The following is a 22984-nucleotide window of genomic DNA, read 5'->3' on the forward strand; positions in this document are numbered from 1 at the left end:
CTAGGAGTAGGTTATTGCTGTCATCCCATTTTATAGATGGGAAATGGAAAGGTCAAATTACTCAGTGTCACTCTGATAGGAAGTGCAGAGATGGACCTCACACTGATGTTGTTGGTTCCAAAGTCCTTACTCAGCCTTCTCACTGTGCTGCCAGCTGGGTACCACTGGCAGTGAGCCTTGTGGGAGATGAGCAAAGCAGAAAACACCTCAACCAGGGTAGTCAAAGAAGCCTCCGTGAGCACTTGAGCACATGAGGGAACTATATTCAGTATCCTGTAATAAACGATAATGGAAAATAATATGAAAAAGAACTTATACATGTATAACTGAATCACTTTGCTGTACAGCAGAAATAACACAACATTGTAAGTCAACTATACTTCAATAAAATAAATTTCAAAAAAAAAGAAGCCTCCATAAAGAAGGATTTAAATTGTGAGTAGGTTTCAAATGAGCAAGGAATACTCTTGGCTTAAAATCTTTCCAAGTCTCCCCTTGCTTTAAGAATTCAAATTTCTTCGACTGGCATCCAGGTTTCTTTATCACTTGCCCTTTGCCTACTTCTCCAGCCACATGACATTTACTTACTTAGCAATTACTTTTTAGTACCTACTGACTAGACATTTTTACTATGTCCTGAAGACACAGAGGTGAACAAAGCAGAGGTAGTATTCTGGTCATGAGGAAACTTACAGCTTAGTAAGGGAAAGAAACAATAATGTCTCTGTAAACAATTTATATCCAGGGCCAGGTAGTAAATATCTTAGGCTTTGTGGACCACATATGACATCTGTTGCATATTCTTCTTTTGTGTGTGTTTATCTGTTTGTTTACAACCCATCAAAAATATGAAAAGCATCCTTAGCTCTCCAGCCATTCAACATCAAATTCAACATCAAGTTCAACATCCAGCCAAATCTGGCCCACGGGCAGTTGTTTGCCACCCCTTAAAAACCAAAGCAAATGAATAAACTAAGTGATTTATATTTTTAGGTTATGATAAAGGATATAAATGGAAAAAAAACGAAAGTTACAAAAGAAAATATTCTAACTCCCTGCTACTCACCACTCCTTTGCACATGTTATTTTCTTGCCTAGGAATTCTGTCCCATTCCATGCTTTCTCCATCCAGCTAGCTCCCACTTGCTCTTCAAGACTGAGCTTAAAAATATCCCCTCTTTTTAAGGAACCTCCATACTGTTCTCCGCAGTGGCTGTATCAATTTCCATTCCCAGCAACAGTGCAGGAGGGTTCCCTTTTCTCCACACCCTCTCCAGCATTTACTGTTTGTAGATTTTTTGATGATGGCCATTCTGACCGGTGTGAGGTGATACCCCATTGCAGTTTTGATTTGCATTTCTCTAATAATTAGTGATGTAGGAATAGAAACGGAGAGGTAGAGAACGGACGTGTGGACGCAGTCGGGGAAGGGGAGGGTGGGATGAATTGGGAGATTAGGTTTGACATAAATACACTACCATGTGTAAAACAGATAGCTAGTAGGAACCTGCTGAATAGCACAGGGAGCTCAGCTCAGTGCTCTGTGGTGACCTAGATGGGTGGGATGGGGGGCGAGGTCCAGGTGGGAGGGGATATATGTATACATATAGCTGATTCACTTCACTGTACCGCAGAAACTAACACAATATTGCAAAGCAATCACAATACAATTAAAAAAAAAATCCCCTCTTCTCAAAATTCTTCCCCGTAGCCTATTGTGCCCAACTCTGTTACAGAAACTATCACACTGGGTGGTAATTTTTTACTTAGCTGTCTCCCCAGTTAAACACTAAAAACTTGGGAAGAGAGAACTTGATTTTTCTATGTCTCCAGCACTTAGAACAAGACCTGTCTATTAATTAGGTACTCAACACGTATGTGAATGAATGAATATGTAAGCAGGGAAACAGCCAAGGGAAGTGAATCTGCTTGAGAAAAGGCACAAGCTGCAGCCATGGATAGATTGTTGAATGTTTCAAGTGCCAGTGAAAGGAGTCTGTCATTTACTCTGTAGGCAAAAGAGATTCAATGAATATTTTTGAGCAGGAGAATGTGATCAAAGCCATGTTTTAGGGAAGGTAGGATGGTGTTGTGGGAAACGTATGAGACTTCTAGCCTGCAGAACTGGATTCGAATCCCAGCATTACCACTAACTGATGGTGTGACTCTATATTATTTCATTGACTTCTTAAAGAGTCTCAATTTTCTCATCTCTGCACCCTATCTGGAAAGGCTCAAGAATACACTGAGATTGCCTGAAGATGAAATAAGATAAATAAAATAATGTCTTCCATAAACCAGCTACTTAATAAATGATAGTTGTAATAAATGGATTAAGAATGAAATAGTCCAGACAAGAATAGTAGTAGATAATCCTCTGTCATTAATTAAAAACAAAAAGAAGCTGTATTTAGGCCACTAATTCTTAAAATGTTGATTCAAAGTGTAAATGTTATGAAAATTGCTAGAGTTCTTTGAGAACTAACTCATGCCAGGCACTGTGCTAATGCTTTTCATGTATTACCTCTTTTAATCTTCTTTTTAAATAAAATATAAGCCCAAATCTGCCCATACTCTTAACAAATATGCTATGTTGTATTTCAATAATAGCTCAAAAATTTTAATCAGGATGTGGATAAGTCTGATAAAATTCTAACCTGTATTTTTAATACATAGTTTTTAACTTTAGGACTTGCAGGGAAGCCTGGTGAGAAAGGAAACAGAGGCATTCCAGGGTTACCAGGTTTCAAAGGACTCCAAGGGCCACCTGGACCACCAGGATCACCAGGTATAGCTGATTCTCTAATAGAAATATCAGGTGTTAAGTTTTCCTAGATCTAAATGTAACAAAAATGTGTTTCTAGAATATGAATTCTGCCCCAACAGTGTTCCAACAGAAATTTGCTTCTTATAATTTAACCAAATTATATTTCTTATAATTTAACCAAATTGTAGTCAGCCTGTATTAGCTAAAAAATGTTAACCTACATGAAGTTCTGTTTTGCACTCAAAATTTTATTTTGAAATAGCTGATATGTATTCTAAACTATAATTTATTACAACCTCATATATCCCAGAAGAAAGTAAGATAATGCTTTAGAAGTTTTCAAATTTGCCTCTTTCTATTTTAAACAAGTTATTGAGTTTGCAAAGTAATTTTTTAAACAAATAAAGTAGCCCCTTATTCCCCGTGACCACATCTGTGATGAAATTTATTGCATTGTAATAAAAGTTCCATATTGCATTTGAAAATCTGTTACTATATTGTCACAGGAGCCCCCTCTTTCCTGCTGGCTTTGGTCCTAGGATGATTCTGATGTTTGAAATCCAGGCCTGCTGACAAAAATCTAACTTTCTCTAATTTTACATTTTCTGAGTCACCAGTCCCTTCCTTATTTGAAGGCATAAATGCAGCTAAACAAGTACCTAAACCAGATGGTCTGGCTGCCCTGGATTCATTCATTTGTGCAAGCAACAAGTGTTTATTGAGCATCTACTATGTCCAGGAACTACACAGAGCGTATGACTATTTATTTGTTCTCAAGACCCCAGAGGAGATCCAGGCAGCATTGGGAATCCTGGTGAGCCAGGACCACGTGGTGTGCCAGGAAGCATGGGAAACATGGGTGTGCCAGGTAATGCATAATGTCCTGTTACGAGCCTACAACCTCAAGACAGGTCCTAATTCTAGATTTTCTGTATTGTCATTTTGGTTTTCCACTTGGTAGAAAGTTGGTGTAAAACAACTAGATTTGCTTCTAGACAAATGTACTGTATGCAACCAGAACATGAGTGAGAACAAAATAAATATTTACATTGTGTAAAAATCACCCATTAAGACTACCTGTTTTTAGTTTTTTAAGGAACCTCCATACTGTTCTCCATAGTGGGATGTATCCATTTACATTCCCACCAACAGTGCAAGAGGATTCCCTTTTCTCCACATCCTCTCCAGCATTTTTTGTTTGTAGATTTTTTTGATGATGGCCATTCTGACCGGTGTGAGGTCATACCTCATTGTAGTTTTGATCTGCATTTCTCTAACAAGTGGGATGGGGGGGTGGGAGGGAGGTCCAAGAGGGAGGGGATATATGTATACATATAGCTGATTCACTTCGTTGTACAACAGAAACTGACACAACATTGTAAAGCAACTATACTCCAATTTAAAGAAAATTGAAAAAAAAAAAAGAAGACTACCTGACACTTTAGTGCTTCTGAAAAACCAACTTCTTGGGAGAAAGGTGGTTTGTGCAAAGGTGAGAAGTAGAACCCTCCAAGATCTCTGCCTTTACCGATTTACCTGATTTCTTTCCTAATTTCAGGTACTAAAGGAATGAAGGGAACTATGGGATTCCCAGGTCTAGCTGGAAGACCAGGCCTCCCAGGTACTCATGGTCTCCAAGGAGATAAGGGAGAGCCAGGTTATTCAGAAGGTACAAGGCCAGGACCACCAGGACCAAAGGTATATAGGCCACTGAAGTATTTATGTTTTGGTGGTGGAATGAGTCCCTTTAAATATCAACAAGTATCTGGATTCATTGTGGGCAAAGAAAATTGAAAATATTACTGTATTTTCAGACAGTTATTTGAGGTTTTCTCCCCTCTCTCTATAACTAAGGATGCCTATCACACAACTTCAACTTCTGGGTTTATTCCCTCCAGTTTCAACCCCCAAGGAATTTCTCATAACCGACCCTGCAATTTAAGTGTGCTGCCAGGAGGAGGCAGTGATCACAAGCCCATACAAGTTGCCAGGGCAGTGTCTGTTTTTCTTGTGCTACAAAGTGGCCAGTCTCTGCTATAGACTCATCTCACACAGGCTTACAAAAATAAATGTTCCAACTTTGTAATAAAAAATACTTGTCTTCTTAAACATAATAAAAGATGTAAAATAAAATAAATTTAGAACATTATTAAAAAGCAAAACCAAAAAAAATCCTAAGATATATACATTTATCTTTCTTAATTGTTTTAAAAGTTTATTGTCATTGCATTACACAGAGGATTTTCTATCTTGTCACAGTGTTCTCAGCGCTTGTGTTCTGTCAACTAGAGACTGGATGCCAAAGCCCTTCCTTGTATGTGGTATCATGCAGCAACCAAAGGTTTCAGTGTGGCTCAGCTGTTCTTTTAGGTTTATCTTCTTCCATCCTTTCTGCGTATAGCAGTTACACAAGAGCCAGAGCTAGAGTGATAGAGAATAATTAATAGAAATTCCCACAAGCAGAGTTTTTTCACATGGGATTCCATGGATCCCTGGGGAAGCCTGTTGGATCCAAAGAAGCCCACTAATCTCCTAAAATCGAATGAAAATTGTTTGGATACAGGTTTTCTGTTTTTTTGTTTTTTTTTTTATCAAGGAGTCTTATTTTTCATCAGACTTCCAAAAAATATAAAAATCGTTACTTAGGAGACTTTCTCCCTGACTCTCTTTTGAGCCAATAAAACACCACCTTTCCTAAAGATTTCCTCCAGCTGTAAAACAACAAGAAAGAAAACTTTTAGAAACCACAAAGACCCGAGAAAGTAACCCTTTACTACTTGGAGTTCAAACAAATTTCCTTTGCCCTTTATTTATTTTATTTTATTTTAATTTATTTATTTATTTATTTATTTATTTATTTATTTATTTATTTATTTATTTATGGCTGTGTTGGGTCTTCGTTTCTGTGCGAGGGCTTTCTCTAGTTGTGGCAAGCGGGCGCCACTCTTCATCGCGGTGCGCGGGTCTCTCACTATCGCGGCCTCTCTTGTTGCGGAGCACAGGCTCCAGACGCGCAGGCTCAGTAGTTGTGGCTCACGGGCCCAGTTGCTCCGCGTGCCCTTTATTTTTAACGAGGTCCTCAGAAAACCAGAAAGAGACTCCTTCCACTGAGATTTTTCCTGAGTGAGGAATCATATTTGACTTAATTCACATTCAATTAATGAATAGTTTCATTTAAAGTTTTCATAGGTAACCACAGAAGAAATTTTTTAAACTGTGCGTTGAACACAAAATGTGCTGGTTTTATCATGCTGGCAAATCTTAGTAACAGAGTAATGAATCTTAGTCAGCTACCATCGAGATTTTGGAAGTTACTATCAAATCCATATGTTCTGGCTTATCATAAAAGTGAAGTACAGATTTAATGAATATTAAACCATGGGAAGTTTGTGTTTTTGTTTGTCTGTTTCTTTTTTTACATGTGGTTGACATACATTTATCTGCATGCAGAGTATATGAAGAACACACATCCATTTGGTCTATTTCTTTCTTACCTCTGAGTTAATCATCACAATTTGAAATTATCTGTGTGTGTGATTATTTAATGTCTATCTCCCACTGGTCTCTAAAGCTCCATGAAGGCAGGGACTGTATCTATCACATATTCGTACATGGTTACTATTATATTCCTGGCTTCTTGGGCACAGGACTCGTGTAGCCACAGAGGTCCCATACTGACAAGGACTCCATGTTTGGTTTAATGCTCTGCCATTTCTGTCTTCAATTACTTTTTAAAAGTTCTTCTAAAGAGAGCTGCATTTTCCTTTTGCACTGCACCCCACAAATTATATAGCCATCCTGTTCCCAGCAGCTATCAGGGTGGTAGCACACAGCAGACACTTACCATGAATTGCTAAATAAATAAATACATAAATACAAACCAACCTAGTTTATACTTAATTCTGATCACATATCCTGCTTATATGAGAATTTTAAAGGTGTTTGCCTGAATTTAAGGGAGATCCAGGATTGCCAGGTGACATGGGAAGAAAAGGTGATACAGGGCCACCTGGCACACCTGGACGTTCGGGGCCCGCTGCACCAGAGGGAGTTCCTGGGAATCCCGGAAGCCCTGGCCACCCAGGTAAGCTCTGGTTTTGCAACCCGAAAGCTGCAAGCAAGAAGTGTGGTATGGCCCTTGCCTCCTAGAATAGTAAATGGAAAGCAGTTTAGGCTTTTGTACTACAATTGATTTTATTCAACTCTGATCTTCAAATTCGAAGACACTGAGAAACAGCAAATGAATCACAAGGAGCCCATTTCGGTCGAGTTTGGTGACCTGAAATCTACAAACCTCCTCCTGTAAACAAAACTTTGGGGGCGCTGCCTCAACGAATTCAGCCTAAAGACCTGAAATGTTAGCTTGTTGTCCAACTTTATATTTGTGTTAGTTTTCCAGGGCTTCCAAAGCAAATACCACAGATTGGGTAGCTTAAACAGAAATTAATTTTCTCCTAGTTCTGGAGGCTGGGAGTCTTGAGATCCAGGTGTCGGCAGGGTTGATTTCTTCTGAGGCCTCTCTCGTTAGCTTGTAGGTGGCCGCCTTCTCCAGGTGTCTTTTCCTCTGTGTGTCTGTGTCCCAATCTTTTCTTATAAGGATATCAGTCATATTGTGTTAGGTACTGCCTTGGTGACCTCATTTTAACTTAATTGCTTCTTTAAAGACCCTACCTGGGAATTCCCTGGTGGTCCAGTGGTTAGGACTCCTCCGGGGGCCTGGGTTCAATCCCTGATCAAGGAACTAAGATCCCACAAGCCATGTGGCATGGCCAAAAAGAAAGAAAGAAAAAGAAAAAAAAAAAGACAATAAAGACCTACCTCCAAATACAGTGATATTCTGAAACACTAGGGAGTTAGGACTTCATCATATGCATTTGGGAACAACACAATTTAACCCATAACACTGTTGTTCTGAGGGTTTTGTTGTTGCTGTTTCCAGTTTAAACATTGGCTTGCTTTCTTATTTGCTTGTTATTTGGGTTGAAGTTTTCACTTTGATCAAAAACAACTGCTAAGCCAGCCACTGGTTTGCAACTTCAGGTCTTACCTAAAGACAATATTTAAACTATCTTTTCAAACACGGAAAGGTTCAGTGGCTTTGCTGCTAACTCCCAATTAAAGTAATAAATCATATATTGAGCGGTCCAAGGGGCTGGGGTATGCACACCTTTGAAAATGACTGGCCATGTCTCTGCTGTGCTTCTCTGGGGAAATAACAGCCTGAAGTGACCGGTAGCAGGAGTGCCCCTTGAAGGCCAGCTTGAGCACAGTTGACTGTAAGAACTGACTGTTTCAGCCATTGCTGGAATCATTTATCTTTTGGTTTTCTTTTTTTCCTTCCCCTCTCTCTTCATTTATAGGAAAGTCCGGTCCTGATGGTGATTTGGGGTCTAAAGGAATCAAAGGTTTCCCTGGCTCTCCAGGAATAAAAGGCCCTCCAGGTTCCATTTTTGTACTTTGTCTAGTTCTCTTTTGTGAAGGAAGCATATTTACTTCTGAGGCTGGAATCTCTGTCTACCGGTATCTCTGACCCATGACTGCTCCTTAGAAGGTAGCTCCCAGTTACCCAGTCTCCAGACGACAATGCAGGAAAGTGAGGTCAGGTATTTATAGGGATCTAATTCAAAGATCAGCTGACCTACACATTCCAAAGTGAAAAATCCTCAGGATAGCACTAACCTGTCCATGGTTTTCACTGTGAATTTAGCTTCATGTAACTACAGTTCTGAAACATGAACACATTTTGCAGAATTCCACACATCTGGGGTTCACATTAGGTCACTGATAGGAAGTAAGTCCTCTCTTTGAATAGCTTTTTTTTCCAGGCCCTCCAGGATTCCCAGGAAATCCTGGACCAGCGGGTGAGAGAGGTAATCAAGGACGTGATGGAATTCCTGGTCCAGCTGGAGAAAAAGGAGAAACAGGTACCGCTTGCTCATCATCTTGGATAAACTAGTTTTATTTTTCGTAGAATAATTAGTGTCACTGTAATCCTTCATGGCTCTAGAAATTCTTCCCTGACAGAACTGATGATCTTTAATGTGTTCTGGGTATGTGATAATCCTTTCTGTAACCAAAGTGAAATTGACCAAGTAGAATAAATTTTATATACATTGGTCAGTTTCACAGTTTATATATATAAATACATATAAATTTTTATATGTATATATAAATTAACTATATGTATAGAATATTAAAATGCCAAAATTTTCTCTTTCAGGTTTGGTGGGAGCACTTCCAGGCCCAAGAGGGAAACCTGGTCCTCAAGGTGAGCAGTTCTTCCTTCCTGAACCTGGTGATATACGTTTTCAAGGACAGAATCTAATTTAATATGCCTGATAGATAAAATAAACTTAGCATACTGAATTAAAGAAGTCCCAGTGGTAATATAGGATATGTATATTCTTAGTGTTCAAGTAAAAATGCTTCATTATTACCATCACCAGGAAATGAACAAACTAGACACTGTGATCCAATTTTGGAATTTCCTTCCATGAAAGTCTTTAAACATGAAAAAGACTTCTGTATTTGCTTCGATGTTGTTAGCATGGTTTAAATGTATCACCTCCTAAAAAAGTTGGAGGTGGAATTGATAGCTTCTCAAGGAGTTTCCTCTCCCTGCTGTTCTGAGATGCAGTAATAACACTAATCCTTTCCCACCTTGTTATCTTCATAGGTCTGATTCCAACCTCCCAGAGCCAGCTTGTGGCTCAGGTTACTGTTTATTCAGGGATTCCCAGTAACTCTCAGCATCTCAGACACGGCAACTTACTGAATATGTCATTTAAAGAATATACAAGTTTTTGTCTGACAGACTGCCAGTCTGGATTTCTCATGCCAGTGTTTTATAAGATAAGCAGCTTCTTTTAACTTTTTCCATTTTGTATAGAAACCTGCCAGAAGAAAGACTAGATTGGTTGCACCTTGTATTGACCCTTCTCAGCCGTAGGTCCTGTAGGTAGGAGTATTTTATTAGCAAAGATGCCTAAGCCTAGTGATGGCCTCTGGTTATTGATGCTCAAAAGAACCAGCAAAGAGTAGCCTGACGCTACAGAGAAACTCCACGGGGCAGGAACTGCTCTGACCTACCAGCTCAACTGTGAAAGTAGACAAGAGCCGCTCTTTCCCGTTTCTGGATGATGCGATAGTCGTTTTGGTTGAGCTCAATGTCCGCACGTCTCTCAGACCCTTCCCTCCCTCCTGAACATAAAGGCTTTTCATAGCCTAGTTTTAGAATTATGGTCAAAAGGGGAGTTTCCGTTCATTTTCCTAGGCTAAGCTCACAGTTTAACCATTTGGAATGAGGACACTTTAGCATTTAATTGGAAATAAAATTTGATACCAAACGATCAAATCTTAAATTAAAAAGCCTTTAAAAACAACAAATAGCCTAATTATGAAAGTAAATGATTATGCACCTCAGTCCCTCTAGGATAAATAAATATGGAGACGAGGTCATTGATACTTGGAAGGTGTGAATCCTTTTAATTAGTTTTAATTCTCCCAAATCCTAAAAAGAAATCATATTGTAAAACAAGGAAGCATCTTCATGGACATGGAATATACAACTCAAGACAGCATCTTGGTGCCTCAGACCATTGCCAGACCCTGTTGTACAAATACAGCATTTCAGAGCTTGAAGAGAGCTGAAATCATCTAAATACTTTCTTTTAAAAGTATAAATTGCAGGTATAAAAAAGCTAAAGAACATGATAAACAAAGGGCTAGATATCCAATAGTCATCAGTTTTATTTTCATCATCCCCCTAAGCCTTCCCTGCATAAGAAATAACTTCCCAAGCCCTTTCCTGTGCCACCAGCCTCCTCCTCACTTGTCCTTCTTCCTTTCCTCTGTCTCCCATTTTCATGCCATTTACCACTTCTAGAATAACACAAAGATGGGAGAGAATATTTTCAATTCATACAACATCTCCCATTTATGAATGTCAAAGCACAATTTCTTGAAAGTTCTCTGAGATGAAAAATATTAGTATTACGTTGTGACCTTTTGCAGGGTCTTCTTTGGTAAATCCAAACCTCTCACCACATTTGTCCCTTCCAGACTAGTGTTTGTGTTATGGGGGAGAAGTAACCAGAGGACAGAATGGGGATGGCAACTTTGTCGTTCCTTTTTCTGGGTTTGTCTGGGCAACGCTTTAAATGCACAAACCAGCCATGAAGTTTAGCTTTTTATTTTTAATGTATGTATGCATTTATTTATTTACTTTTGGCTGCTTGGGTCTTTGTTGCTGTGCGCGGGCTTTCTCTAGTTGCAGCGAGCGGGGGCTACTCTTCGTGTGGTGCGTGAGCTTCTCATGCGGTGGCTTCTCTTGTTGCAGAGCACAGGCTCTAGGCGCACAAGCTTCAGTAGTTGTGGCTTGCAGGCTCGGGATTAGTGGCTCTGCGGCATGTGGGATCTTCCTGGACCAGGGCTCAAACCCTTGTCCCCTGCATTGGCAGGCGGATTCTTAACCACTGCGCCACCAGGGAAGTCCCGAAGTTTAGCTTTTTAGTGCTCTATTGAATTATCAGTGATTGAATAATGTCATTGTAATTAAATATCACCAGATAATAATGATTATGGCTTACAGGGACAGAATACTTTAAAACTTACACCATGCTTTTCCATCTGTATATTCTCTCACTTGATATTTAAAAAACTGAGTTAAGTCAGATATCACCTTCATTTTTTAAATAAGAAAACGGAGACTTGTAACAGTGAAGAGACTTTATCAGGATCAAACAGGTAGTTGGAGTCAGGACTGAGTCTAGTCTAGACCCAGTCCTTGGAGACCTGTATCTCTTTTGTCAGCCTCTTAAAAACAATTATCCTGTGAAGCTTAACACCTTTAATCAAAGTGTCTACATTGTTAGGGATAACCACAAACTATAACACCACATAGAGGGGCATTGCAGAAACTTATCAGGCTTTTTTCTTTGCAGGAGCCAAAGGAGACAGGGGAGCACCAGGCTTGCGGAGCCTCCCTGGCAGGAAAGGGCCAGTGGGAGATGCTGGGCCTCGAGGGCCCATTGGCATGACAGGACCTCAAGGGCCACCAGGCTTTCCTGGTTCAATCATCCCTGGCCAAAAAGGAGATCGAGGGCCACCTGGCAGAAGAGGAAGCCCAGGTAGAGCATCTACTTCTAAATAAGATGAAAGAATGAAAGTAACATTTGAGGTCTTTCAGTCTTCTTGTGACCATCTTGCTTCTTTTTCCCTCTGGTCTTCTCTGTCTTCCCATGCCCACCTGTCCTCACATGGGGTGCAGTAAGGCTGTTGGTGTTGAGGCAGAGGGACCTGTTTGAAAAATTAGTACATACCAAATTAATGAGCCTGGAAGAGAGAGATGCATCCATTCATCAATATTTATTGAGCTCCTACTCTGTATAAGGTACTGGGATAGACACAGACCCTGCTCTAACAGACCGTCATCAGGGAGAAGCAGTTCCTGCCTTGTGCCAGGCGCTTGGCTGGCATTATCTCATTCACAATCCTGTCACACCCCACGAGGCAAACTATGTTCGGTGTAACGATAAAGTGCAGAGTTTGCTCTTCATTCAAAAGGGTAACTGACAGAACCTGCGAAGCCCCCCGAGTGGCAATACTGACAGGCTTTTTGTGAATTCAGGTGAACCTGGTCCCCCTGGACCTCAAGGGAGTCCCGTAGAAAGCATAAAAGGAGACAAGGGATTTATGGGCCAGCCTGGCCCAAGAGGTCTGCCTGGAACTGTAGGAGACATGGGGCCACCAGGTCATCCGGTAAGTGTGGAAAATTATTTTGACATCTTAGATTCTTCTGAATCGATTGCCAGGATCAGATGTAATTGGAGGCAACAAAAATTTCCCACTTGTGATGCTTCTGTGTAGTGCACCCCAAAAAAGATGGAGTCCAGAAGGTTCAAAGAATCTTAAGAGTTGGACAGATTTGGTCTCCAAGAGACCCCTGAAAGTTTGGTCCGTATGGGACCCTTCTCTATGTCATTCCCAACCTTTTCTTGTTTAGACTCTGAACAGTTCCATTCTAGATGACAACATAATTTTTCTCTATTAATATGCTTTCAAAATTATCTTTGCCATCCCCTAAATGTCTATTTATTTTCTCCCCACAGCATACCTTCCAGTATTTGCAAATAGCTGCCATTTCCTTCTATTTTCTCTCCCAATAAATACATGGGTTTTTTTTTCCTCAAATTCAGTTTAAGATGTCATCAGCTCTGCCTCTATTCTGAATATATCTTAGTTTGTCAATACCTTAAAAATGCAGCCCCTGGGACAAACACCTTACAGGAGTAAGAACTCAGTACCCCACGGAGTGGCTAGAGGATGGAAGAGTCTCACTATCCTGAACATGCTGTTTTTTGTTTTTTGTTTTTTTTTAAATTAATTAATTAATTAATTAATTTTATTTATGGCTGTGTTGGGTCCCCGTTTCTGTGCGAGGGCTTTCTCTAGTTGTGACAAGCGGGGGCCACTCTTCATCACGGTGCGCGGGCCTCTCACTATCACGGCCTCTCTTGTTGCGGAGCACAGGCTCCAGACGCGCAGGCTCAGTAATTGTGGCTCACGGGCGCAGTTGCTCCGCGGCACGTGGGATCCTCCCAGACCAGGGCTCGAACCCGTGTCCCCTGCACTGGCAGGCAGACTCCCAATCACTGCGCCACCAGGGAAGCCCCTGAACATTCTGTTTTATAATCCAACCTAAAATTCCACATGAGCTGTTTGGCAGCCTCATTACCACACAATCATCACACATTGAGCTTGTAGTCAACGAAAGACCTTGTGCCTTTTCCTCATGAACTGCTACTAAGTTTTCTCCATTACTTTTATTTTTATTTTTATTTTTGGCTGCGTTGGGTCTTTGTTGCTGCACGCGGGCTTTCTCTAGTTGCGGCGAGTGGGGGATACTCTTCGTTGCGGTGCACGGGCTTCTCACGGCGGTGGCTTCTCTTGCTGCGGAGCACGGGCCCTAGGCACGCTGGCTTCAGTAGTTGTGGCACACGGGCTCAGTAGTTGTGGCTCACGTGTTCTAGAGCACAGGCTCAGTAGTTGTGGCGCACGGGCTTAGTTGCTCCACGGCAGGTGGGATCTTCCTGGACCAGGGCTGGAACCCGCATCCCCTGCATTGGCAGGCGGATTCTTAACCACTGCGCCACCAGGAAAGCCCTCTCCATTAATTTTTGTCTTGTCTATTTGTGTACTTGTGACATAAGGGCAGAACTTTCACATTTATCTTTCTTAGTTATCATCTTGTTCCTTCAGGCTTATGTTTCCAGCCTATTAAGATCTCTCAATTCACAGCATCTCACTCAACACTATGGCCACCTTCCCTAGCTTTCTCTTAACAGCATATTTGAAAAACCTGATCCCTCTGTTTACATCAAATTCTTGGAAACTAATGAGGAAATCGGTTATGTCATAGATGTTCTGTGTTTCCTTGTGATGGGTAATGAGGTTCTTAGGCATGGCTTCTTGTCAGGAAACATGTTACGCTCTCTTAAGCTCTCTTGGTATTTGGTTTCCAGAATCTACCTTTTTAAAACTTTTTTTTTAAGTGAGATATTTGCCCAACTCCAGTCTTAGGTATTTCTCATGTTCTCCATGATTCTTTGAAAGTGGCAAACACTAATCCTATGATCACACTGAAAGTTCTTCCAAGGACACTGCGATGTGGAAAGTCTGGTTTGGAAATGCGATCTCTCTTAAATCCCCTGTGCCTCCAAGGTTAGTCTAGGCTTCTACATTTGCGCTTGAAAGAAAATTCTTCTTGATGGATATCTAAACTGACTCCTTACCCTTAACAGCTCTCTCCTTGCAGGAAGCAGCTTCTTCTCCACCCTAAGGCAGGGCCTGGCACCAGACCTTCCTCCCTGGTTATCTTTACCTCTGGAGAACAGGCCAGACTTCAGAAGCCTGAGACTCCTTGATCACATGGTTGTTTTCTCTCTCTCCTTTTTTAACCTCACACCACCTTATCTAAGAAATAGGACTGTTCCTTTTTTCATCTTCTAACTCCAAAGACAGCAGGCTGAAAGACCAGTTTTGTTATTGTCGGCATTTTTCATGAGCTTCAATTCATTGTTTTCAAGTAATAGCATTCTGTCTCATTCATATGGACAGTATAAGAGTAGATGCAATATACATTCTGACATAGAACTCTTTTCGGGAGCCCTGTTCCCTCCCCTCTCCTCCGATGGCCTTGCTTGAGCATCTCATGGTCACAACAGCAATTAGTCTGAGCCTCATAAGGAGGGAGCATCTCTGCCCGGTCAGATCACTGCATCTTTGCCAAACGTGCATGTCAAAACTCCCCTGTCAACCCCTTCATGCTCCCATCCCTGGAACCTTTACTTCTATCTCTCTGACCAGAGTAAGTTATAACTCTGATGGCTTAGTTAGAATGATGGTGGGTGCTACAATTCAACAGCAACTCTGTTGCCTTTGCAAGAATTACAAATACAAATTATAATTTTCATCCTGGCAAACTGGTACCTATTCTTCCTGAAAGATCTTCAAATACTGGGCAGTACAGTTTAGAATACAGAATATCCAGTTGTATCCAATACTCACACCAACATACATTAACGTGAGAAGTTATGTTGGCTCTTGGGCTTAAGGGTAGTTTTTACCTCTTTCTTATTGAAAATGATAGTCGTAAGGTGAGGTAGGTGGCCCAGGAGTTACAGGAGGTGAAATACTGGATTGGAATGTAAAAATGATGTCTGACAACTTTAACTCATTCTGACCCAACATAGTATTATATCCTATATGCTTTAAAAAAAAAAAAAAAACTGTAGTGAGTATTGTGATTTTAAAAATATGTCTGTGGTTCTGCTCTTTCTTATTTAAAATATAGGGAGCACCAGGGGCCCCAGGTCTGCCAGGGGTCAGAGGTGATCCTGGATTCTATGGATTTCCAGGCATGAAAGGTACTGTTTTTGTGCACTACTCTTTGGATGCAAAGACAATGACCATGATTCATATTTTAGGGTACACAAATGTTTACTGAACCCCTACGGTCACCACAGGCAGTTGGGGTACAAATAGGACCTCAGTATGAATGAAGAAGGAAGACTCCACCAGCACACAACTCCAGGGGCCTTAAAAATTAAACCATACCTTAAGGATGGAAACTATAGAAAAACTCAAAACAGAAACAGTATAAAGTGGTTACCTTTGAGAGTACTGATGTGTATTGGGCTGGGGGATAGGGAACTACATCCGTAGCAACAGTATTGCTTTGAATGGTTTATTTTACTTTGTGCATGTGTGATAATTTTAAGAAGCTGAAAATCTAAAAGAATATTCACCAAGCTGATAATGGGGGAGGGTAAGTAAATTTTTATATGCAGATTCAGGCACTTTTTTTTTTATGGGGCACATGTATTATGTTTTTAATCAGAGAAGACATGTAATTTGGAGATTTTAAGTTTAAAATGTTCATACACATACATTTAAACTTCAGGTTTCAGAAAATAATTCTCAAATCTTCCATAAGGGTGCTATGACCTCAAATGACATTTTAAATATTGGATTTGTTGTTCTAGCTGGTTAAATCCACTGGTATTGTTTTGTATGTGCGGGGAATCTATTACCATAGACTAAATAGATGCTAAATAAGAATTTCAACCAAAGTGAAGAAAACCATGTTTCTATGAAAGACAAACTTTTCCAGGTCTGAGGGAGGACAAGCTGGAGTTTAAAGAGAGCCTTTTGAATGCTTTCAACCACTGGCTCTTCAAGGAGCAAAATAGCAAAGAAGAAATCGAAGCAAGTGATTCTGAGGAGTCTCACTAGACATTGGGTTGGTGAATACTGTCAGACAGCCTGAGGAAGACGTGTACACCTGTCACTCCCCCAAGTCTCAGAACAGGAACAGCTAAGACTTGAAAACTTATAGAAAGGCTCTACTAAAGAAAGAAATACTCTGGTGAAATATTTAGATGTATATAGAGGGAAGATTCGTAAAATCAGTTCTTTGGAATATGTTCCGTGAAACACATTCAATTAGTCTCTTAGATTCCAGGATAAGACTATCTATCATCTGGCACTACCTATGAGTTTGCACTTCTTTATTTGGAAATTTTTAATCCCCAAAGGGAAAAATACTTAGGCCTCTTCTGGTAGACGTAAGCAAATGTTAACACTATCCTCAAGTTCTGATATCTAGTGGATAATTTATAGTGTAGTTGCCAGTTAGCTTTGGGTAATATAATTGTTTTATTGTATTTCTGCTATGAATATCATGTTTAGTATTAAGTTCTTTCTAAGTAATCAGATGTAATGTCTACATTTTGTCAAGAATTTTTAAAAGAGAATATTTCTCCAAATCGATGGTTCTTGGTAACATTTCATTCATGTCAAAGACTGTTTGGGAGAGAAATCTTACCACTTTGATAGTTTACATCAAAGTAGATATTCTATATGAGCTCATGAGAGTTCCTAACATAACTAACTTTGGGCTACTAGTAAAGCTAGAGTAATAAGCTGAGAAAGTAGATAACTATTGACAACCAATATAATTCACTAGGAAGTGCTAAAATAGGTTTTAGTGTCACTTCATATTTTACCTTAAAGATTAAATTGAATTGGTTTCTGAACTTAAAAAGTGAACTCTTAGGAATGCTTCCCCTTCAATGCTAAAATACTAGTTCTTAATGCCTACTTCTAGAATATATTTTTAATAGACATTAAACATGGCTAATTGGGTCCAAATGAAATGCCACAACTCACACGAATGTAACAAAGTTGCAGCCATTGTCACAGAACTCATAACCTCCGGTCATAACTCCCATTATCTAGAGTCAACCATCAACCTAAAGAGCTAGGAAACCCATTTTTCTATGTGGAATCACATTGCCTTTTTATTTTTTTTTAAGGGGAGAAGGGTAATTCAGGACTTCTGGGACCAAGTGGACCTCCAGGGCGAATTGGGCCAAAAGGACCACCTGGTAAATATTATTTCTTTAGTATTGCTGTCCATGAAGAAACAGTAACTCATCAGGAAAGCCATCACCTTCTTATATGTTCATGTCAATAGGTGTACGTGGAGACCCTGGCACAGTGAAGATCATCTCCCTTCCAGGAAGCCCAGGCCCACCTGGCCCAGCTGGAGAACCAGGGATGCAAGGAGAACCTGGGCCCCCAGGGCTACCGGGAAACTCAGGTGTGGACTTGGCAGCCTTGACTGGGATCACTAAGAAGCAGTTGAACCAAAATACCTGTAAAGAGCTTTGGAAACAAATGATACAACTTCACAGAAAATGTTACACATTACAGTGTTTTTAATCATCAGCTTTAGCATTGAGCTCATTTTACTCTTGACCAGGAAATAAAACTCCTTTTGAATCTATTGAAAACTGTTGTGTATTGTATAAACTTGAACAAATACACTTTAGGAAACTCAGGATTTTTTTGGTTAAGGTAAAAGCATGAAGTCTATCTTCTCTGACAACTGTGAGTCTTAGAGTTCTGACTGTTTATAAATGATTGCCCAAATAAACCTGAGTTTCAGGTATTTATACTTTTCTAACAGTTTGTACAGCACTTGGAAGAGTAGTAAATGCAAATGTATGCTTAATATTATGAAATCTTTTCAAAATATTGGTTCATGGAAATTGAACTAACCCTTTTTTATAGTCTTAGCATATTGTAATAGACTTCTTTTTTTTTTTTTTAAACTTATTTGACCACAGAAACTTTTTTTTTTTAATTTTATTTATGTATTTATTTTTGGCTATGTTGGGTCTTCGTTTCTGTGTGAGGGCTTTCTCTAGTTGTGGCAAGCGGGGGCCACTCTTCATCGCGGTGCGCGGGCCTCTCACTGTCGCAGCCTCTCTTGTTGCGGAGCACAGGCTCCAGATGCGCAGGCTCAGTAATTGTGGCTCACAGGCCCAGTTGCTCCGTGGCATGTGGGATCCTCCCAGACCAGGGCTCGAACCCGTGTCCCCTGCATTGGCAGGCAGATTCTCAACCACTGCGCCACCAGGGAAGCCCTGTAATAGACTACTGAATGGAATTGTTGTGTTCTACGTTTGCCTGAATCACCTGGGAGATAAGAGAGATATGATTTATTACTTTGATCAATACAAGGGCATAGTGAATTCTGGAGCAGCATAAATCAAAATGGTAGCACAATTTTAAACCGCTGTATTTCATATACTCCTAGTTCATTTTTCAGGGGTTTTTTCTCCCCCTGGGAAGTAGGTTGTAACATGTTGGATGACCAACTATCCCAGTTTGCCCAGTCTGTTCTCTTTGCAGGACTTTTATTGCTGAAACTGTAGAAGTCTTGGGTAAACTGGGATGGTTGGCCACCCTGCTTTTTTTTTCTATATGATCCATTCAATACAATGTTGGGTGTTTTGCCTAGGACCCTGTGGGCCAAGAGGTAAACCAGGCAAGGATGGACTACCAGGAACCCCTGGACCAATTGGAGAAAAAGGCAACAAAGGTTGTAAAGGAGAGCAAGGTAAACAAACAGCTGGCTGTTCTCCTTCACTGAAGGAGAGCTATTACCCATATATATACAGAGAAAGGAGCCTTGTTCAGATTTGTGACTATAAGATCTAGGGCAAGATCTAGATCTAGATCTTTCAATTTGTGTTGTGCAGATTAGACTAAAAGCCGGGGCAAAATGTTCTTTCGGAAGAAGACAGAAAATCAAGAGTTACTGGAATAAACCATTCTTCCTATCTGTTAACTGGGCAAATGTACTTCAGATTTTTAACCTGAGGACACATAGGCCTAGCGAAACACCAATTCTATTTTCAGAAAAGCAGATACTGTGTACTTAGTTGATAATATCTACTTGTAACAGTAGCACCTAAGTACATAGTTGGAAAAACATTACCTTGATATGAATAGAAGAGCAACTTAGTATCCCTGTTTAGGAAAGCTGTCTTTTAACTTTGCCATTCTTGAATACTAGCTCAACAACTCATGTGGTGTCCCACAAAGGGGCCTCTTTTAAGTACTTTAGTCTGAACATAAACTTATGTCAATTTGATATGCCTGGATCAAAACCTACCTTCTGTAAAAGTTTCAAAAGCACCTTTCTAGAAAATACCCAGCTCTCCAGATCTTATTTTTTAAGATTGCTGACTTTGTTAAAGTAAGAAAAAACTCTAAATGTGATTTCGAATTCATTGACATATGCCCAGATCTACTATAATACAACTATAAAGACTAGAGATTTGTCTTTAAATATAATGCTAACTAATAATATTAATTGTAATATTAACTGCATAATCACTCATGACTTAGTATTGTCCTGAGTGCTTTAAAACATTTAAAACATTACTAATCATTCGACTTTCCTTAAAAATGTGTTTTTCAAAATGGTAAAAAATAAAACTCTTATTAATAATCCCATAAATTTAAAAACTTTACTGACCAAATCTGGGTTACAGAATGGGGCCAAAGCAAGAGCAAGGCTACTACAACACAAACTGTGCTGAGAATTATTCACAAGTAGACAGAGTTCGTCTTGATGTCAGGCACCACAGGGCAATACGAAGATGAAAACCTGATCTCAAAAGACTCATCATCAGATATACACGAATATCTATCATAAGAGGCATTTGTAATAAAATAGTCAACATTTAAGAATATTCTTTGGCCATTTTATAAACCATTATTCTTTTTTTTTTTTTTTTAATTTATTTATTTTTGGCTGCGTTGGGTCTTCGTTGCTACGTGCGGGCTTTCTCTAGTTGCGGCGAGCGGGGGCTACTCCTCGTTGCGGTGCGCAGGCTTCTCATTGCGGTGGCCTCTCCTGCTGCGGAGCACGGGCTCTAGGCACGCGGGCTCAGTACCTGTGGCACACGGGCTCAGCCACTCAGCGGCATGTGGGAATCTTCCTGGACCAGGGCTCGAACCTGTGTCCCCTGCATTGGCAGGCGGACTCCCAACCGCTGCACCACCAGGGAAGCCCCAATATAAACCATTATTCTTTAGGACTCCTTTCTGTATTTGAGGCTTAATAAATATATATAAACATTTAAATTAGTATTTTGGAAAAACAAGTTTGAGGTTTCATTTGTGTTGCAACGTGTATAATGTGTTTTTTAAAGGAACGCCTGGATCCAATGGCCTGCCAGGCTTGAAGGGGAGACCTGGAGACACTGGACCACCTGCAAGGGGGACGACGATGATGGGCTTTGTCTTCACCCGGCACAGCCAGACCACGGCGGTTCCCTCCTGTCCAGAAGGGACAGAGCCACTCTATAGTGGGTTTTCTCTTCTCTTTGTACAAGGAAATGAACAATCCCATGGACAGGACCTGGGTAATGTCCTCGTTCTCATTTCTAGCTACTTTGTTCCACGTGCAGACTATACATTTTTAGGGCATGGGGTACTTCCCTCTGAAGTTAAGTATAAACAACCTGAGTATGTCACAGCACTTTTTAAAGAGAGTAAATAAGACGTTGGCCTGTCTAATATTCATCCCGGAATGTAAGCTCTAGAAGGAGCCCGGCTCATGAATGTCAATCTAGCTCATCCTGTGCAACGCAAAGACTTTTCACTAAAATACCTGTCTGCTTTTTAATCTTCAAAGTAACATCTTTTCTACAGCTTTGTCTGGTTATTGGCTAGCATATACATATGAAGAACTGGGAACACTTTGAAGCAGACATTTTTCCAAGCAACCTCTGCTAGTCCTCAAATTCTAGACTGATTAGAAACGGCCACAGGAAGCGTTAAAGGTGGAAGAACGAAGGAGGATTTCTTTCCCTATTGGATCTTTAATTTCTATCAGTATTAAAACTTTTCAATCACACATTTTGCAAGTAGCTCTTTTGTGTTGTCTTTCTCCAGTTTTTGCCATAGGTTGTGTTTTTTTTTTTTTTTTTTTTTTTTTTTTTTTTTTTTTTTTTCATAGGTTGTGTTTTAATTAGCCTCTATCTAGTAATGATAATCAAAATAATTTGAATTTACTGAAAGTGACACCCAGCCTGATGTTTTATTAGGCACTCTTGGCAGCTGCCTGCAGAGATTTACTACAATGCCATTCTTATTCTGCAATATCAATGATGTATGTAATTTCGCATCTCGAAACGATTATTCATACTGGCTGTCAACACCAGCTCTGATGCCAGTGGACATGGCTCCAATTACTGGCCGGGCCCTGGAGCCTTATATTAGCAGGTAAAATCCCAGTCCCTTAGTTTCGTGATGGGAGCAGTTGAATCACTTCGTTTGTAATGGAATGTAAGGCAGCACATCATGGGGCAGAAAGTGGCAATGCTACCATCTTCCTTGTTTCGCGTTACAGATGCACGGTCTGTGAAGGTCCTGCAATTGCCATAGCTGTTCACAGCCAAACTACTGATATCCCCTCATGTCCTCCTGGCTGGATTTCTCTCTGGAAAGGATTTTCTTTCATCATGGTAAGGAGAAAAGGAACAGTAAATTCATAGTAAAGATAATCTGTGGGATCTTACATTGGGCTGGATGAGATGTGACCCCCAGGAATGATATTGCTTGACATCAATATGCACAATCTGCTGTGGATATTTGCTTGAAAATCTACAAATATACTTTTTTTACTTCAAGTAAGTTGTTCTTTGGTAAATAATGGAGCATTTAAAAAAATAGACTTCTCAGAAAGAGACTACCCACAAATTCTAAGTAAGACATTTAAGTGAAGAGTAGCTACCATGTTGGTAATAGAATGCCTTTTTTTAAAAATGTGGCAGCTGTTTTATATAACCTCCAAAAGCCTTCTGAAAACCCTACAAGGTAGTTTCTATCATCTACAGTTTTACAAGTAAGACTGAAGTAAAGAAATTTCCCCAGGGTCTCACAACTAGTAAGTGGTAGAACTGGGATTTGAATCTGAGCCTGTCTGCTCCAAAATCTTTGTGCCTTATACTGTGACCCTTTGAAGTTCCTATGAAGATGGGAACTAAAAGAAACAGCCTTTTAAAGGAAAATTCCCGAGATGGAAGTACTAAATGAAGAAATCTAGGAATTAACATTTGTGATTCTTACACCTGCACAAACGTGGCTAGTGGTCGTTCGTATTCTGTGTAGCATCATTTATGATATACTATTCCCCCTTCTTTACTCACAGACGTCCATTCATTCAATCATTAATTCAACAAATATTTATTTAACACCTACTATGTGCCTTGACCATTCGAGGTACTGAGGATACTGGCAGTGAACCAAAGTTCCTGCTCTCATGGAGCTTAAATCCTAGTGATAGGCATATAA

The 22984-nt window shown here is 40.1% G+C and overlaps 1 protein-coding gene across 1 annotated transcript in view; it reads left to right on the top strand.

Annotated features, from left to right (window-relative positions):
- The window catches only part of COL4A3 (collagen type IV alpha 3 chain), a 133385-nt gene that overhangs the window by 106876 nt on the left and 3525 nt on the right, over positions 1–22984 (top strand). The window contains exons 36-51 of the mRNA XM_059928835.1: positions 2690–2788; positions 3546–3635; positions 4326–4465; positions 6725–6851; positions 8128–8208; positions 8593–8691; positions 8988–9035; positions 11710–11895; positions 12396–12526; positions 15621–15693; positions 17644–17715; positions 17805–17930; positions 19137–19235; positions 20839–21051; positions 21736–21913; positions 22041–22155. Of these exons, the coding sequence (XP_059784818.1) occupies positions 2690–2788; positions 3546–3635; positions 4326–4465; positions 6725–6851; positions 8128–8208; positions 8593–8691; positions 8988–9035; positions 11710–11895; positions 12396–12526; positions 15621–15693; positions 17644–17715; positions 17805–17930; positions 19137–19235; positions 20839–21051; positions 21736–21913; positions 22041–22155 (1877 nt within the window). The remainder of the gene's footprint in view (positions 1–2689; positions 2789–3545; positions 3636–4325; positions 4466–6724; positions 6852–8127; positions 8209–8592; positions 8692–8987; positions 9036–11709; positions 11896–12395; positions 12527–15620; positions 15694–17643; positions 17716–17804; positions 17931–19136; positions 19236–20838; positions 21052–21735; positions 21914–22040; positions 22156–22984) is intronic.

Source organism: Balaenoptera ricei, chromosome 7, assembly GCF_028023285.1.
Source record: "Balaenoptera ricei isolate mBalRic1 chromosome 7, mBalRic1.hap2, whole genome shotgun sequence".
NCBI lineage: Eukaryota > Metazoa > Chordata > Mammalia > Artiodactyla > Balaenopteridae > Balaenoptera > Balaenoptera ricei.